Source organism: Balaenoptera ricei, chromosome 6 (assembly GCF_028023285.1).
Source record: "Balaenoptera ricei isolate mBalRic1 chromosome 6, mBalRic1.hap2, whole genome shotgun sequence".
Lineage (NCBI taxonomy): Eukaryota > Metazoa > Chordata > Mammalia > Artiodactyla > Balaenopteridae > Balaenoptera > Balaenoptera ricei.
The window spans coordinates 24,252,059-24,269,434 of record NC_082644.1 but is presented as its reverse complement, the minus strand read 5'-3'; the positions used below and the strand labels follow the sequence as shown (position 1 = coordinate 24,269,434).

The 17,376-nt window shown below is 53.3% G+C and overlaps 1 protein-coding gene across 1 annotated transcript in view; it reads right to left on the bottom strand.

The window, feature by feature from the left end:
* Positions 1–9,492: 9,492 nt before the first annotated feature.
* The window catches only part of LOC132367728 (NUT family member 2F-like), a 30,697-nt gene continuing 22,813 nt past the window's right edge, over positions 9,493–17,376 (bottom strand). The window contains exons 17-19 of the mRNA XM_059926312.1: positions 15,947–16,214; positions 15,437–15,553; positions 9,493–10,287 (exon numbers count right to left, since the gene is read on the bottom strand). Coding sequence (XP_059782295.1) covers positions 9,493–10,287; positions 15,437–15,553; positions 15,947–16,214 — 1,180 coding nt within the window. The remainder of the gene's footprint in view (positions 10,288–15,436; positions 15,554–15,946; positions 16,215–17,376) is intronic.

The following is a 17,376-nucleotide window of genomic DNA, read 5'->3' as shown; positions in this document are numbered from 1 at the left end:
TCCTTCTTCGTGTGTTGATTTTATTGTGCAATTTTTTTCCCGTTTCCGTGTGTGAAAGCTTAGATTATTGATCTGAGACCTTCCCTCTTTTCTATTATAAGCATTTAGTGCCATTCGTTTCCCTCTTAATAGTGTTTTATCTGGATCCTTCCACATTTTATGTGTTGTATTTTCATTTTCACTCAGTTCTATTTATCTTAAAATTTTTCCTTGAAATTCCTCTTTAACCATGGATCATTTAGAAGTGTGCATCTTAATTTCCAAATGTTTGGAGGCATTCTACTTCTTGTTCTCATTTTTATACAATTTAAAGGTTAGACTGTGGACACAGTGGAATAAAATGCGATTGTGTTTGTTTAGTTATTTTATAGAGGTTCTTCAAATATCACTGGAGTGAAGTTTTCAAATATTAGTTTTACATAGTAGTTCTCAGTCTTTTGCACTTGTAACCATAAGAGAGTTCCCTAAAAATATGTAACCCTGGCTGCTGGAGCCATGTTTATCAGGGGCAGTTCACAGTCACAGGAATAGTGGGGAGTTTGTGGGTCCCCACTACACACTTTGTTCTGGGCCAGCACACAGGGATCCAGTAGGGATCCAGGGTCCAGGAGAGGGACCCAAACTTTGGGCTCTGGTGTTTCTATTGCAGAATCAGGGAAGCCCAGGTCCCGTGTGGGCAGGAACTAGGACCAGCACTGGGACACACAGGACCCAGGTCCAGTCCCTCTCCATGGAACGAGCAGTCAGGCTGAGGGAGGCCCAGCCTCTCTCCTGCTGGTCAGGGCTGAGCCAAGCTGCGGTTGCAGCTGTATTGCTCAGTAGGCCCGTGGATGAGTCACCAGCTATGACAGCCTTAAGCCCTGGCTATGGGTAGTGTCCATGAAGTCTTGAGGAAGGCCGGCCTTCCTCCTGCAGGGAGGCAGTCTTGAACAGGTTAGCCCTGCCCTGTCACTACTTCAACAACCAAAATTTTCATTACTCCCTCTTGCTCCCCAACCCCACTCAGATAAAAGCATAGTTTCTCATGGGGTGGCCAACCTTTTATTTTCCAAATATTGTCAACATCATTTCATACAAGAAAGGACATTCGAACCCCAATTAACTAAGAAGCACATATTGCAGAATAAGCTCGTTTGCCCTAAAACAAGACCCTTAGCTATTTCCATGGACCATCCTTGATTTCTCCATTATGCTGCTGAGTAGTGCAAAGTTGGTGCTCAAGAACTCCTTGGATGATGGTGTGCTATCAACAGCTTCTGTGAAAGCAAGCAGCTGGCACCCTCGGTGGCTATATGGGCAGAGGAGTTGAGGAGACAGTAGGTGATGGCTCTGTGCTATCAGTGAGGGCTGTCCTCTGCCCGCATCCCTTTTAATCCCTTTGTATCCCTACCACCTGAGGAATGAAGGCAGTGATGAGTTATTGGCAGAATTGCCCTGTCTGATAAGAGGGTCACCTGCAAGCCAGAGGGCCCAAATCCTCCCTGGAACACATCACTCCCTACCCACCACTTAACGATTCGCTTCAAACAAAGGTGCACATTTGTAATAGCTGTGCCGTTAAGATATGCCGTCTGTGATTCGGACAACTGTGACTCCTTGCCCTGTTCTTGGAGGAACATGACATTTTGTAGGGAGAACCCAGGCCAGGTGGCCAAAGTCTCTGTCAAGTCTGTTTCTTCAGCCAATACTTTGATTCAAGTTGAGGGTGGTGGAGATGAGTGGGCCTTCACCATGATAGCCTTTCCCTGGTATCACTGGCCAAGGTTCCCTTTGGTGAACATTACATACAAAAGCTTGCCCAGCACATGCCTCGCTCTCAGCCGAGCCGTGGCCATGCTGCTCCTGGGATTAGGCACCTCGTTTGCACACCCTGTGGATGGTGCTCATTTCCTTGATTCTGTGAATGGGGCATTTGTTAAACTATTATTTCTTGAGGCCTGTAAACTATTATTTCTTGATGTCTGTGCAAGTTTCAATTCTGCAATTTCTATTTCCTTCTTCTTACGGATTGAAAAACACTAGTGAAGTTCCTCATCTTACAATCTCTGCTCCTTAACATTAACCGTAGTCTTCTTAAAGTCCTTGGTCTTGCTCTCTCAAAGGCTCCCTGGGGCTTGATTCCAGTGGGCTGGTGAGGTGGACACCACTGAGCTTGACAACATGCCATACTCCACCCAAGCCTGGAGACCTCGGTGTCTGGGGGAAAAGGCAGGGGCCGTGAGACAGGAGACAAGAATGGAGGTAAATTCAGGGGTAAAGCCCAGGGAAGAGTCCATATGTCAGTTGCAGGTCAGCTATGTGCCCTGTGTCCGAGAAGACGCCCCTCAGTGTGGGATGACCAGCTGCTCTCCGAGAGAGCGAGGCTCCTGGCCCCGGCTTCTCATGTGATACTGGGGCAGATCCTATGCACAGAGGCTGTGGCCTGCAGGGGGCGTGTATCGGCACCTCTGCAGGGTCGAGGGGCCAAAGGGGGCCATGGGCAACCTCTCCCAGGAGAAGTCACCTGCCCTGGGGCTGGGGCATCAGTCCCTCAGACCCACACCATCTACCTTTCTACCTGGGTTCCAAGCCCAGCAAGGCACAATCCTGACTTCCCCAGTGTAGGATTTCCCCAGTGTGTGACAAGCCAGGCTGTGGCCACCTACCCCGAGGGTATAGTTCAGCGGGGCAAAGCCCGTCACTGCCCCCTGGTGAGGCAACTACAACAGAAAGGTGAGCTTTTGAGAGCAAGGGTCAGGAGTCAGGGAGGAGAGGCAGAAACCCAAGAAAGGACCCGTCGCCTGAGCCCACATCCTTGTCCACCTCTGTGGGGTCAGTCAGCCTCCAGTGTCTGCTCTGAGATCACAAGACCCCACAGTACTGGCCATCACAACCACCTGCCTCAGAACAAAACAAGAGGGCACAAGAGCAGGAGGCCCATATGATAAGTGTGGTCTGTTGAGGAGGTGCTCCCTGGGCCATGTGACAAGACATGGCTTCTCAGGGCACAGCTGCCCCCAGACTCAGCATAAATGTCTGGGCTGTGAGCCCATTGATTCTGGGAAGGGCACCCGCACAAGGTGAACAGATGCTCGATACTTTGCGTCAGGCAAGCCAGGAGCCCAGCACTGACAAGCAGCCTGCCTTACACCCTCGTGTTTCACAGGGCAGGAGCCTCGGGGCGGGGGGGGGGGGGGGGGGATGGGGCCTGCCCTGAGGTCACAGCAGAGAAGGTTTGCTGCTGGAGGGCCACACACAGGACAGCTGTATAGAATGTTATCAAAGGCTCTCTGGTGCTTCATGCCATTCAAAACCAGGGGCTCTTAAACAGCCCGAGGGTAAGATACCGCCAACTCCTTGCTGAAATTTCTGAGCCCATCCTCAGATCCCAAATTTTGCCCAGATCGCCAAAAGTTTCATGGACTTCTGGTCAAGGACCCGATTCATCTGGACTGCTCAGTGCACAGCAAGATTGCCAGGACGGGGCCTAGGGATCTTGCCCACACAACCGTCCCTGACATTTGCTCCTGGAGAACCACCTGCTCAGCTACCGACATCTCCTCCTTCCCTCTCATCAGGCTAAATGCAACTGGGAGAAAGGCAACACAAAAGGAGGCAAATGTGGAAACATAAACCCGACAGTGCTGTCTCCCCCAGCCAAGACTAAGAGTCCATGAGTCTACCCACTGCACTCACTTGAAAGCCCCCACATATCACCAGGAGCACAGAGAGCACACAGGCCATCAGATACACCTGACCTCAATTTCCTCCTGAGAGAGCACTCACGGGCCTCCCTGGGATTTGGAGGTGTCAACAATTCACTGCATTGTGGCTTATGCCACAGAGCAATTTTGAACAAGGATTATAGTACCGGTAAACTTTAAGCACTGCTTTAAGTCCAATCACTTTATGTTTAAAGAGAGAGGAATTGGGACTTCCCTGGTGGCGCAGTGGTTGGGAATCCGCCTGCCAATGCAGGGGACATGGGTTTGATCCCTGGTCTGGGAAGATCCCACATGCCGCCGAGCAACTAAGCCCGTGCTCCACAATTACTGAGCCTGCGCTCTAGAGCCCACGAACTACGACTACTGAGCCCGTATGCCACGACTACTGACGCCCGCGCGCCTAGAGCCCGTGCTCCGCAACAAGAGAAGCCACCGCAATGAGAAGCCTGCTCACCGCGACTAGAGAAAGCCTGCGCACAGCAACGAAGACCCAACGCAGCTAAAAACAAATAAATCAATTAATGAATTTGAAAAGAGAGAGAGAGGAATGGAATATTTTAAACAGAGACATATGAGCCCTTTAAAGGGCAAAAACATGTTGCTTACAGCTTTTCACATGGAAAAGAAAACAAAAAATGACTGGGTTTGCCGTTTTCCTTGAATTTGTCTAGTACTAGCACTAGATAATATTGACGATCTTCACGCTTGATCACAAACAACATTATGCTGTAATATTCAAACTGTTGGTGAAACTTTTTTAATCTCATGATTTACTCTGGAACAATTGTGTTGACATAGGTACTGATGGTGCAAAAGCAAAGGTGGCAGAAGTGCTGGCACCTTAACCCAGATCAAGGAGTAGCACCAAACTGTACTAGTTGGGCTTGTATTCACTATCATACACTTGTATTAACAGTGCCAGTTCCAGTTAAGAATGTTCTGTCTTCAACAGTAAAAATGATTGATGTTAGTAAATCTTGACCATTGAAATTGAATATTTTATAGTGGATGATGAAATTCAACATACAAACATCACACATCTGTATATCAAAGGGAGTGGGAAAAAGTTAGATCAGATACTTATAAAGAGGAAGTGGATGACATGGATGATAGATGTGAAAAATTAGCTAAAATGTAGCACAGAAAAGAAACGGTCAGAAATTATGAATGAGAAATCTATGGACCTAGAGTCTGCTGGTGGCTTGATTTTGGACTTTGCAGCCTCCAGAACTGTGAGAAATATACGTCTTTTGTTTAAGCCACCCAGTCTGTGGTGGTTTGTTATAGCCCTTTGAGCTAAGACATATTTTAGTACCAAGAAGTAGCAAATACCTAAATATGTGGAAGTGGCCTTGGAATTGGATAGTAGGTAAAGGCTGAAAGAGATTTGAAGTGCATGCTAAAAAAGAGCTGAAATCGCCATAAAGTCCTTTCAGCCTATACCTATTCAAAGTGATTCTGGTGATGGCTCAGAAAGCAAAGAGGCACACTGGAGAGAAAGTCTCCATCTTTGTAGAGAATACAGAAATAATCATGAACAGACAGAAATATGGACGTTAGATGCTATTCTGGTGAGGTCTCCAACAGAAATGAGGAACACATTATTAGAAATTGGAGGAGAGGCAATTCTTATTATAAAGTGGCAAAGAACTTGACTGAACTGTGTTCTAGCGTTTTTGGGAAGGTAGACCTTGTAAATGATGAAATTGAATATTCATCTGAGGACATCTCTGAACAAAGTTTGGAAGAAGTAGCTTGGTTCCTCATCACCGCTCCTAGTAAAACACATCAGGAGAAAGATAAATTGAAGACCAAATTGTTAAGCAAAAAGAAATCAGAACTTAGAGATTTGGAAACTTCTCAGCCTATCCATATTTGAAAGTGAGAAAGCTTGTTCTGAAGAAACTCTAAGGGTGCAGCTGAGCAACCCTTTGAAGGAGAGATCATAGGTGTGATATTAATTTAATTAGTCATCTCAGCAGAGGCCAGGAGTAGAGAAGGGACACTGCCAGTTTGAACTAAAGGGGACAGAGAAAGCCAGGCAGAATGAGGAAGGCTGTCAGAATTCTTGGATTCTACAGAATGGGAGACTAGAGCCATTTGGCTGTGAATGTGTACTCCTCTTGACGAAAAGGGAAGAAGGACCCCAAAGGTGATTCCGAGGTCATCGGGTCTGTCAATCCCACCACAGGCCCAGGGGGCCTCAGTTTCAAAGTGTGAGATTGTCGCCCTCACAGAGAGTCATGGTGTAGGTGGGGGCCCTACAGAGAGCTGCAGTGTGGGTGGCACCCCACCAAGCTGAAGGAGTGGGGCTGCCCCACCGAGCTGTGGGGATGATGCTGCCACCCCAGCGGGCCTGGAGGGCAAAGCATCAAACTAAAGAGGGTTATTCTCGTTCCTTAAGATCTAATGGGATTGGCCTTGCTAGGCTCTGGACTAGCTTGGAAACTGTCACCCCTTCCTTCTTTCCTGTTTCTGCCTTTTGGAGTAGGGCTGTCTATTCTATGCCAGTCCCAGCATCGTATTTGGAAACACTTAACTTGTTTGTTTGTCACAGATTTACAGCTACAGAGGAATTTTGCCTCAGGATGAATAGGACCTCCAGTTTCACCCATATGTGATTTAGATGGTGTTTAGATCAGACTTTGGACTTTAAATTTTACAGTTGATGTTGGAATGAGTTAAGGCTTTTGAGGCTGTTGGGGTAGAATGAATGTATTTTGCATACAATAAGGACACGAATTTGGGGTCCCAGGGGCAGAATGCTATGGACGTATATCCCCCCCACCAATTCTTATGTTGAAGCCCTACCCTTCAATGTATTTGGGGACAGGGCCTTTGGGAGGTAATTAGGGCATGGGAATGGAGCTTTCATAATGGGTTTAGTGCCCTTAAAAGAAAAGACACAAGAGAGATCCCTCTTTCTCTCTGCCACGTGAGGACGCGGTAAGAAGACAACCATCTGAAAAGTAGGAAGAGAGCTCTCACCAGGAACTGAATATGGCACCTTGATCTTGGACTTCCAACCTTCAGAACTGTTAAGAAATTACCGTCTGTTTTTCAAGCCACCAGGTCTATGGCATTTTGTTATAGCCATCCAAGCTGATGAAGACACAGAGAATATATAAGATGGTCTAATATACATATATCCAAGGTTCTAGAAGTAGAGACAGGAGAGAATGAGTAGAAGTAACATATGAAAAAGATAATATTATGTTCTAGATGAGATGAAGAATGTGTATTATCAGTTAATGAAGCAAAATAGATCACATGGAGGATACATTCTTTTTAACCTGAAACTAATCACACGTCAAGAAACTGGAGAACACAAAAGACAACAGACAGTCTTCCAAAAAACAATTAGCAAGGAAACTGATCACCCACCATGAAAGGGTGTATTGATGGCATAATTTGAAAAAAACAGTAACAAAAACCATATTCGATGGAATAAATACTCAAAGTTCTGAAAGGAAAAACTTTTCCTCTGGAACTGATTACCCTGTCACATTATAATTTATAAAAGTTCACCAACAAGGGAACTGATAAATTATTTTTAATGTATGCATACAATGCAAAATTACAAATAATTAAAAAATTAAAGAACATCTAATATATCCATTTTTCTTAAAGTAAGAATGTTGAAAGAAGAAGCCAAAGGCAATATGATTTACATGACACCATATATAACCAAAAATATTGTTATTATACATAATTTTGATTATCTACAACTCTGCTAAAAGCATAAACATTTTTATAAGATGGATATATACCAAGTTCTTGATGGTGGCTATCTTTCTCATTGTTGGTGAGAGGTGTAAGATGGGACAACCCTTATGGAAAACAATATGAAGTTTCCTCAAAAAATTAAAAATATAACTACCATGTGATCCAGCAGTCCCACTTCTGGGTATGTATCCAAAAGAATTCAAAGCAGGATCTCAAAGAGATATTTGCACACCCGCATTCGTCGTAGCATTATCCAAAATACCCAAGACGTGAAGAAACCCAAATGTCCATCAACAGATGAAGGGATAATGGGGTCTATAAACACAAGGAAATATTTCCTTCCTTGAAATAAAAGGAAACCATGTCTCATGCTACAACATGGATAAACCTCTAAGACATTATGCTAAGTGAAATAAGCCACTCATCAAAGGACATATCATAGCCACTCACATGAAGTATCTACAGTAGTTAAAATCATAGAAACATACAAAGGTGATTGTCAAGATCTCAGGGAGGAGGAGGGAGAATTAGGGAGTCTCTGCTGTCCCAACCTCCGCCTGGGTCCTGGGGAAGGAATCAGAACTCAGAACCGGGAGAAGAGGCTTTGGCCAGCAGGGAAGGAGGCGGGGGGGGGGTGAGGCCCAGGGCGGTCCACAAAGGATCAGAGCATCTGAGTGCATTAGGAGGAAGGGGCTTCAGAGGTGGGCCAGCACAGGCCATGACGGGGGCTAAGCAGGCTGCGAGGGGGGGCAGTTCAGGGAAACAGCAGGGGTGTGCTCCCTGCCCCTCATTGTTTGCTCGTCTCACCCTTATGAGCGGGTCATTTCCCCTGCTCTGATGATTCGAAGTCTCTGCCGGCAACCGCAGGACGGTGACTGAGGCCTCCACACTCCTCAGCATGGATCCCAGCTCCCACCCAGATCTGGGGCCGCAGACACCTCTCCCCCACCCCTGCTGCCCCTGTGAGCAAGCTGTTCTTGTGAAACACGGTCATAGTTTGTCAGGAGGAACTGTTTTCTATGGGAATACAAATCAGTGTTGATACCAATACACACACATGTCCAGCCATGGGTGGAAAGGGAAGGGACAGTAGTTCTGGGGTGTCTTTGCACACCCCTAGGCCCCTAAGGCCAGTCCCCACAGCCACAGCCAGATGGGTCCTCCTCCCTCAGTTGAAAGAGATGCTGCTGCACAGAAATCCCACAAGTTCCACAAAGGGGCCCAACTGTCGTTTCCCTTAGACACACCTGTAACGGGTGCCCCATGAATTTCCCCGCGCCCATTCCCCTCGTTGCATCCTCACTGGGATTAAGAGGTAGCTGCCTCAACCACTCTCCACATTGCAATAATCCCAGTGGGACTAGAGAACGCTCCCGCTATGACGAGGCAGACAGTCCTGTCCCCATGGCCAAGACTTTTCCTGTCTGGTCAGGCCACCCCCACAGGAAACCCTGGATGAGCGGAGGGTCACTCCAGCGCCATCGCCTGGCCACTTCAGGGAAGCAGAGAGCAGCTTCATAAAGACAAGGGCCGTCTCCAGGCTCCGTCCTAGAAACTGGTTAGTGTCCAGAGGGCTGAGAGGCACAAAAGCAGCTCTCCCTCCCCAGATGGTTCAGGGATGCAGAAGATGGTACAGATGCCCCAGAAGGCCCCTAGCCAAGCAGGCTTTAGAGAAGCGGATGGTGAGGGGGTCCCTGGGGAAAGTGAGAGCTGTGCGTTCCCAGGGGCAGCCTGAGGAGTCCTTGTCTATGTGGAGGAAAGGTTTGGCCACCTGTAGATCCATAGCTCCTGTGACCTCCCTCACCCTTCCTTCCTCTCAGGATCGCTCTCTGTGGAGCAGCTCCACACGAAGAAGATGACAGTGGCCTGAGAGCATTTCCCACCAAAACTATCTTTATTCACAATTTTCATACATCACTCCAAAGGTCCTGCCCACACCCACCTCCCCCACCTCCCTAACCCCCCACAATCCCAGGATCAGCGCTGGGGTGAGGAGGAGCCCCTAGGCTCCCCTGGGGGCCGCCCTGGGGGGCTCGCCCTGGAGGGCCGGCCCGGCTGTTCCCTACTGGCTGCAGTGCTTCCTCTTCTTCTTCCTCCTCTTCTCTGTGACAGACGGGTCACGCTTTCTCTTTCTCGGCTGTGAGGGGCAAGCCAGCCCCAGAGCCAAGGCTGGCCTCTTAGAGACCCCGTGGCCAGCCCCGGGGATGGGCAGCTTCTCAGCAGCGGCTGGGCGCCCACACAGAGCCCGCTTCCTCGACTTGGGAGCGGCTGGTGGAGCTGGGCTGGGGCCTCTTCTCTGAGGGGAGGGGGCCTGGGGAGCACTCTGGGCCCCCCAACCTCCAGGGGAGGCCAGGCCTGTGGCAGGGGCAGGTGTCTGGGACAGCCCGCAAGGCGGCAGGCTCTGCAGAGAGGCCAAGAGGGAGGCCAGGCTGGGGAGCGCCTCCTTGTCCTCACTGGACGCGTCCCTGGGCCCTCGGGCCTCCCGAACGGGAGATGCCCCTCTGAGAACAGACGCATCCCTCGGTCCCAGTAGAGGGCCAGTGTGCCTTTGACCCTGGGGAGGACAGGGCCGTCCGGCCCGAAATGGAGAGACCTCCTGACGTCCTCGAGAGGGAACAAAGACTTTGGGCCTGAACGGGCCAGTGTCTGTTCGGATGGGCCTATGAAGAGCCTCACAATCAATCTCTGCTGGGCAGGCTTCATCACTGACCCCTCGATGGCGGTCTTGGTCGTGCCTCTGGGCATCTTGGCCGGCGTGGGACTCAGATGGACTTGAGCCCATTCCGGGTGCACTGTGGCTCGGGGCTGCCGGCCCACCGTCGTCCTCTTTCAAGTCCAGGAGTTGTTTCTGCACCAGCTGGTAGGAGGGAGGAGGACAGTGACAGCTCCACTCGCACGTGTGAGAGGAGGAGCACTGGGCAGTGGGACAATGGCCCTGGGGGGGAGGAGGGGACGGGTGACCCCAGGACTAGACTCCAAATACAGACACGGTGGCATTCCTGCCATCCTCCTGCACCTTATTCCCAGCTGTGTGTCCTTCCCTCCGCTCCCGGCTCCCCATCCTCTCCTTCCTATCACCCTGCGCTGCACCCACCCCAGAGAGGGCCCTTCCCCATGCCAGGCCTCCGAGGCACGGAAGGGACGGACAGAGCCATGTGGGCCTCCTGTTCTGGGGCCCTACCTCTCCCCTGCTCGCTGGGGTCCCTCCGTGCCCTGGTCTTCCTGGGTGTCCCTTGTCTCCCCTGTTCTACCTGCGATCCCTCCCTCCTCTGGCTCCCCTGGGCCACCTGGTTTCCCCTGTCCCCTGGATCACCTGGGGCCCCCCCTCCCCTGGAGTCCCCTGGCTCCCTAAGTGTCCCTCTCCCTCCCCTGGCTCACTTCTTCAGGGGTGAGTCCTTCCTCCTGCTTCAGCTCCTCAGCAAGGGCCAAGAGATCCAGCTGTGGGTCTGGGGAAAACAATTCTGCCAGGGATCGAGGGTGAATGACTGCCTCCACCTGGGACAGAAAGAAGAGGCTGTGAGCATCCTTGGCCAGGAGTGGCCTGTGACACAAGAAGACCAGGAGGGAAAGTGAAAAGCAGAGACCCACCCCCACTCTCCTCCACAAGGCGGGGATGGTCAGCACACACACACACACACACACACACACACACATGCACATACACAGTCACACACAAAAGAGCACATATACAGATGCACATACACAGACACACAAAGGCATACACACAGACACAAACATATACACACATACATCTGCGTAAACCTCCCCTAACACCGGGCTCAGGAACAAGGAGCTGAGCTTAAGTCCCATCGGCCTGAGCAGAACCCAGATCTTGGGTGCTGAGAGTTCCATGCCCTGGCATCTTGTAGACCCCAGGCTCCAGGCCCAGCCTACCTTGGTGACAGAGTCTTCCCGGGAACGCAGCTCGTCAATGTAGCTCAAGAGACACGGGTCCAAGCAGGTGTCGTCCTCTTCCTGCTTCAGCTCATTTCCGTCCTTTCCACATTCTGCATGTGACTTGCCTCTGGCTGAGTGGACGGGCCCCACCAGCGCCTCCATCCTGTCCACATACTCCCTCACAGTCTCAGGGGGAATCTCCTTGGGCGCCTTGGGCTCCGGGGTCCGCTGGGATCTGTGTGGCTTCGGGTGCGAGGGCTGGGCCCTGGGGCCGGACATCCTGGGAGCACAGGCTGAGGCAGAGCAGGAGGAAGGGAAGGAAGGTGAGGGACTCCCGGTCCACCTCCTGACCACCGAGCGCACGTTGGTGAGGGCATTGTTTGGGGGGCGTTGATGTGGGTGTGGGAGGGGTCAGGACCATCTGAAGCCTCATGCACAGTTGGAGAGGGGAGGTTAGGGGGTCATCTAAGAGAGTCACAAGTAAGGAAGTGGGGAACCTCCAATTTTCTAGGGGTCTCCCCATCAAGCCCACTTCTTAGGCAGACTTCGTGTGGGGTCCTTTGACAGGGAGGTGTGAGAGGAGTTACAAAACTGACCAAGTCAATACCCCGTAGTGACAAGGGGCAGCTGAGACCCCACCCCCCCACCCCCCGCCTCGGTGGCTGTTTTGGTTGAAAGACCAATGCCCCTGTCTTGAAAGAAAAGGATCCACATGGGGACGGTGGCCAAGCCTAGGCCCCTGTTACCTGTGCCTTCAGCTCCAGTGGGAAGCTGGGTGCCTGGCTGAAGGCGCACTTTCGGGGCTGGGGGCCCCCGAGGATCCAGCTTCGGTGGGGCTGGAGGAGGCAGGTCCTGCGCGCACTGCATCCACTGCAAATGCTGAATGTGCGTCTCCTCCTCGGCCGCAAATTCCATGAACCTGGGGGGTGACGGAGGCACAGGCCACCCTGAGAAAAAGGCCTGGGTTCTGGAGCCCAACAGAGGCAGCCAAGAATGAGGCACTGGGAGAGGATGTGCCTTGGGGCCGTCAAGGCCCTGTGAGGTGCTGTCCACAGCAGAGAGCTGCTCCTGGAAGTGATAACAAGATCTGGGACCCTTCCTGCCTCACCAGCACTGGAGGGCATGCAACAGCATAGACCCAGGTCGCTGAATTGAACCAGGTCAACGGGACACATGGCTGACCCAGGGGGCACCCTCCTCATGCCCCCGTCCCCATCCAGAACCACATGAAGGGCTGACAGCCAGAGGCTGGAACAGGCATGTGTTCCCCACAGGGGTCCTTGCCCGAATCCAGGACACTGGGCTAGGACTGAGAGTCCTGGAACATAGACCTGGAGACAGGGCCCAGGAGAGGCTGGACGATGTGGATGCTGAGCTTAGAGGAGAGGCCTTCCCTTCCTCTGAGAGGCGCTCGTTTGTTTGCTTTTGTTTCTTACACCAAGGGGATTACCATGGAGCAAACACTGGAAGGGCCGGAGACCCTTGGGCCGACGACAGCTGGCTTCCCCAGCCTCTTCAGGGATGCCAGGGTACCCACTCAGGGCACTTTTCATGAGCAGAGGTGGTCCCAAATCTATGTTAAGTGGCCGCCAGCCGCCCACCACTAAGGAAGCAGCAGGCTGGCGGGTGGAGCTCTTTCCCCGGCCCAGCCCATATGGCCGGAGTTGGACCCCTACTGGACTCACAGCTTCACCTTGCCCCGTCCTGAGACCTTCATGTCAAGGCAAGGGTAGGTCAAAATCAGGGGAAGGCAGAGATCCTGGTGGAGGAAGGACAGAAGTCTCAAACGCTCAAGGTGAGGGCGGGGTTTCTGGAGGACAGTAGGGCCCCTGGGCTGCGGGGCCCCTGTGCTGGGTGACAGCCCTTCTCCTCTGTCCTCTCTGATGAGCACCCCCACGGCCAGACCCTGCCCTCACCCACTCGCCTCACCCTCCACGCAGCCCCTGGGCCCAGGACGCTGACTCACTTTTCCGCCATCTCGTAGTGGATCATCCGGTCAAGGTTGCTCAAGCGCCGCCATTCCTGCACGGCCCTCCGCAGTCCCTCCTCCAGCGGCATGGTGGGATTCAGGCGGGCCACGGATCGAAGCACTGGGCTGTAAGCCCTCGGGGTCAGTCTCCGGGCCCAGCCCAGCCCCCACCTGCCTGACCCCACCCGCCCATGTGGACCACACATCACTCAACCCAGAATGACTGAGCAACAGGAGGGTGAGAGGCGGGCGTCTGGGAGGGCAAAGACAAGCCTTCCCGGCCACTGCTGTCACCGCCTCACACTCACTCAAGGATGACCATCCACTCCCAGGCTAGAGCTGGGACATTGTGCCTTGGGGAGCTCTTTTCCTCCTCAAGGCTGCATTTTCATGATAAAAATCATCATCATCAATCAGGCATGGCATGTGCCAAGCAATCTGCTAACACTTCATAGATTAGCCCAAGGAGTCTTCGGCACAGTCCTCTGAGTGAAGTGTAATTGTCCCCTTTTTACCAGGGACCGGAGGTTTAGGATGGAAATGCCTGCCAGGCTCACAAGTCTAGTGGGAGAGAGCCCACGCCCTTAGGAGAGCTCTACCATCACCCTGTTCCTAGTGGAATTCTCCACAACGAAGTGGAGGCATGCATAAAGCGCCCTCCTGGGCCCCGCGCTCCTCCCCCTCCTCTGAAGTGACCTCCCCTGGTCATGTACGCTCAAGTCCTGTATGAAGGACACGGCACCACAGGAGAGTGCGGCATCCACTCCTTGGCTCCTCACCTTACACCACGACCCTCTCTGACTGCAAGTCTTCAGTCCATATTACCATGAGAATCATGGAAGAGCAAGCTGGCCAGACTCACAGGGTGGTGGGGCCCGTTGAGATAGGGCACATTTCAGTCCTGATGTCACGGACTGGCAGGCCCACCCATGTGACCGACAATGTGCCCTCTCATAGCATGGACATCGCCCTCACACCTTCCTTCCAGTATCCCTAGAAACCTAACGTGCGAGTCCATCCCCAGTTCCTCTTTATCTAAAAGCTCCCATAAGCTCAGGACCCCCTGAGCGTGCACTCACATGAGAAAGCAGGAGAAAGCTTCTGCATCAGGACTCAGGTGAAAGTGTCTCCGGGCCACGGGCTTGAAGCGCTGCCAACGTCGGAAGTTACTGTACTCTCTCTGGGTGTTAGAGGAGCCATCCTGCGAGGCGTTGGACTGGTTGGTGGCCAGGCGGCCCTCCCTGGAAGTGCCATGTGGCCATGGCCCAGAGTTCACTGGGCGAATGATAGGGGTCAGCTGGGCAGCTGGTGGTGGAGCTTGAGGAGGAAAGCCTGGGGTCCAGCCTCCCTTGCCAGCCTGACGTCCTCGAGAGGGAACAAAGACTCTGAGCACGAACGGGCCAGTGTCTGTTCGGATGGGCCTATGAAGAGCCTCACAATCAATCTCTGCTGGGCAGGCTTCATCACTGACCCCTCGATGGCGGTCTTGGTCGTGCCTCTGGGCATCTTGGCCGGCGTGGGACTCAGATGGACTTGAGCCCATTCCGGGTGCACTGTGGCTCGGGGCTGCCGGCCCACCGTCGTCCTCTTTCAAGTCCAGGAGTTGTTTCTGCACCAGCTGGTAGGAGGGAGGAGGACAGTGACAGCTCCACTCGCACGTGTGAGAGGAGGAGCACTGGGCAGTGGGACAATGGCCCTGGGGGGGGAGGAGGGGACGGGTGACCCCAGGACTAGACTCCAAATACAGACACGGTGGCATTCCTGCCATCCTCCTGCACCTTATTCCCAGCTGTGTGTCCTTCCCTCCGCTCCCGGCTCCCCATCCTCTCCTTCCTATCACCCTGCGCTGCACCCACCCCAGAGAGGGCCCTTCCCCATGCCAGGCCTCCGAGGCACGGAAGGGACGGACAGAGCCATGTGGGCCTCCTGTTCTGGGGCCCTACCTCTCCCCTGCTCGCTGGGGTCCCTCCGTGCCCTGGTCTTCCTGGGTGTCCCTTGTCTCCCCTGTTCTACCTGCGATCCCTCCCTCCTCTGGCTCCCCTGGGCCACCTGGTTTCCCCTGTCCCCTGGATCACCTGGGGTCCCCCCTCCCCTGGAGTCCCCTGGCTCCCTAAGTGTCCCTCTCCCTCCCCTGGCTCACTTCTTCAGGGGTGAGTCCTTCCTCCTGCTTCAGCTCCTCAGCAAGGGCCAAGAGATCCAGCTGTGGGTCTGGGGAAAACAATTCTGCCAGGGATCGAGGGTGAATGACTGCCTCCACCTGGGACAGAAAGAAGAGGCTGTGAGCATCCTTGGCCAGGAGTGGCCTGTGACACAAGAAGACCAGGAGGGAAAGTGAAAAGCAGAGACCCACCCCCACTCTCCTCCACAAGGCGGGGATGGTCAGCACACACACACACACACACACACACATGCACATACACAGTCACACACAAAAGAGCACATATACAGATGCACATACACAGACACACAAAGGCATACACACAGACACAAACATATACACACATACATCTGCGTAAACCTCCCCTAACACCGGGCTCAGGAACAAGGAGCTGAGCTTAAGTCCCATCGGCCTGAGCAGAACCCAGATCTTGGGTGCTGAGAGTTCCATGCCCTGGCATCTTGTAGACCCCAGGCTCCAGGCCCAGCCTACCTTGGTGACAGAGTCTTCCCGGGAACGCAGCTCGTCAATGTAGCTCAAGAGACACGGGTCCAAGCAGGTGTCGTCCTCTTCCTGCTTCAGCTCATTTCCGTCCTTTCCACATTCTGCATGTGACTTGCCTCTGGCTGAGTGGACGGGCCCCACCAGCGCCTCCATCCTGTCCACATACTCCCTCACAGTCTCAGGGGGAATCTCCTTGGGCGCCTTGGGCTCCGGGGTCCGCTGGGATCTGTGTGGCTTCGGGTGCGAGGGCTGGGCCCTGGGGCCGGACATCCTGGGAGCACAGGCTGAGGCAGAGCAGGAGGAAGGGAAGGAAGGTGAGGGACTCCCGGTCCACCTCCTGACCACCGAGCGCACGTTGGTGAGGGCATTGTTTGGGGGGCGTTGATGTGGGTGTGGGAGGGGTCAGGACCATCTGAAGCCTCATGCACAGTTGGAGAGGGGAGGTTAGGGGGTCATCTAAGAGAGTCACAAGTAAGGAAGTGGGGAACCTCCAATTTTCTAGGGGTCTCCCCATCAAGCCCACTTCTTAGGCAGACTTCGTGTGGGGTCCTTTGACAGGGAGGTGTGAGAGGAGTTACAAAACTGACCAAGTCAATACCCCGTAGTGACAAGGGGCAGCTGAGACCCCACCCCCCCACCCCCCGCCTCGGTGGCTGTTTTGGTTGAAAGACCAATGCCCCTGTCTTGAAAGAAAAGGATCCACATGGGGACGGTGGCCAAGCCTAGGCCCCTGTTACCTGTGCCTTCAGCTCCAGTGGGAAGCTGGGTGCCTGGCTGAAGGCGCACTTTCGGGGCTGGGGGCCCCCGAGGATCCAGCTTCGGTGGGGCTGGAGGAGGCAGGTCCTGCGCGCACTGCATCCACTGCAAATGCTGAATGTGCGTCTCCTCCTCGGCCGCAAATTCCATGAACCTGGGGGGTGACGGAGGCACAGGCCACCCTGAGAAAAAGGCCTGGGTTCTGGAGCCCAACAGAGGCAGCCAAGAATGAGGCACTGGGAGAGGATGTGCCTTGGGGCCGTCAAGGCCCTGTGAGGTGCTGTCCACAGCAGAGAGCTGCTCCTGGAAGTGATAACAAGATCTGGGACCCTTCCTGCCTCACCAGCACTGGAGGGCATGCAACAGCATAGACCCAGGTCGCTGAATTGAACCAGGTCAACGGGACACATGGCTGACCCAGGGGGCACCCTCCTCATGCCCCCGTCCCCATCCAGAACCACATGAAGGGCTGACAGCCAGAGGCTGGAACAGGCATGTGTTCCCCACAGGGGTCCTTGCCCGAATCCAGGACACTGGGCTAGGACTGAGAGTCCTGGAACATAGACCTGGAGACAGGGCCCAGGAGAGGCTGGACGATGTGGATGCTGAGCTTAGAGGAGAGGCCTTCCCTTCCTCTGAGAGGCGCTCGTTTGTTTGCTTTT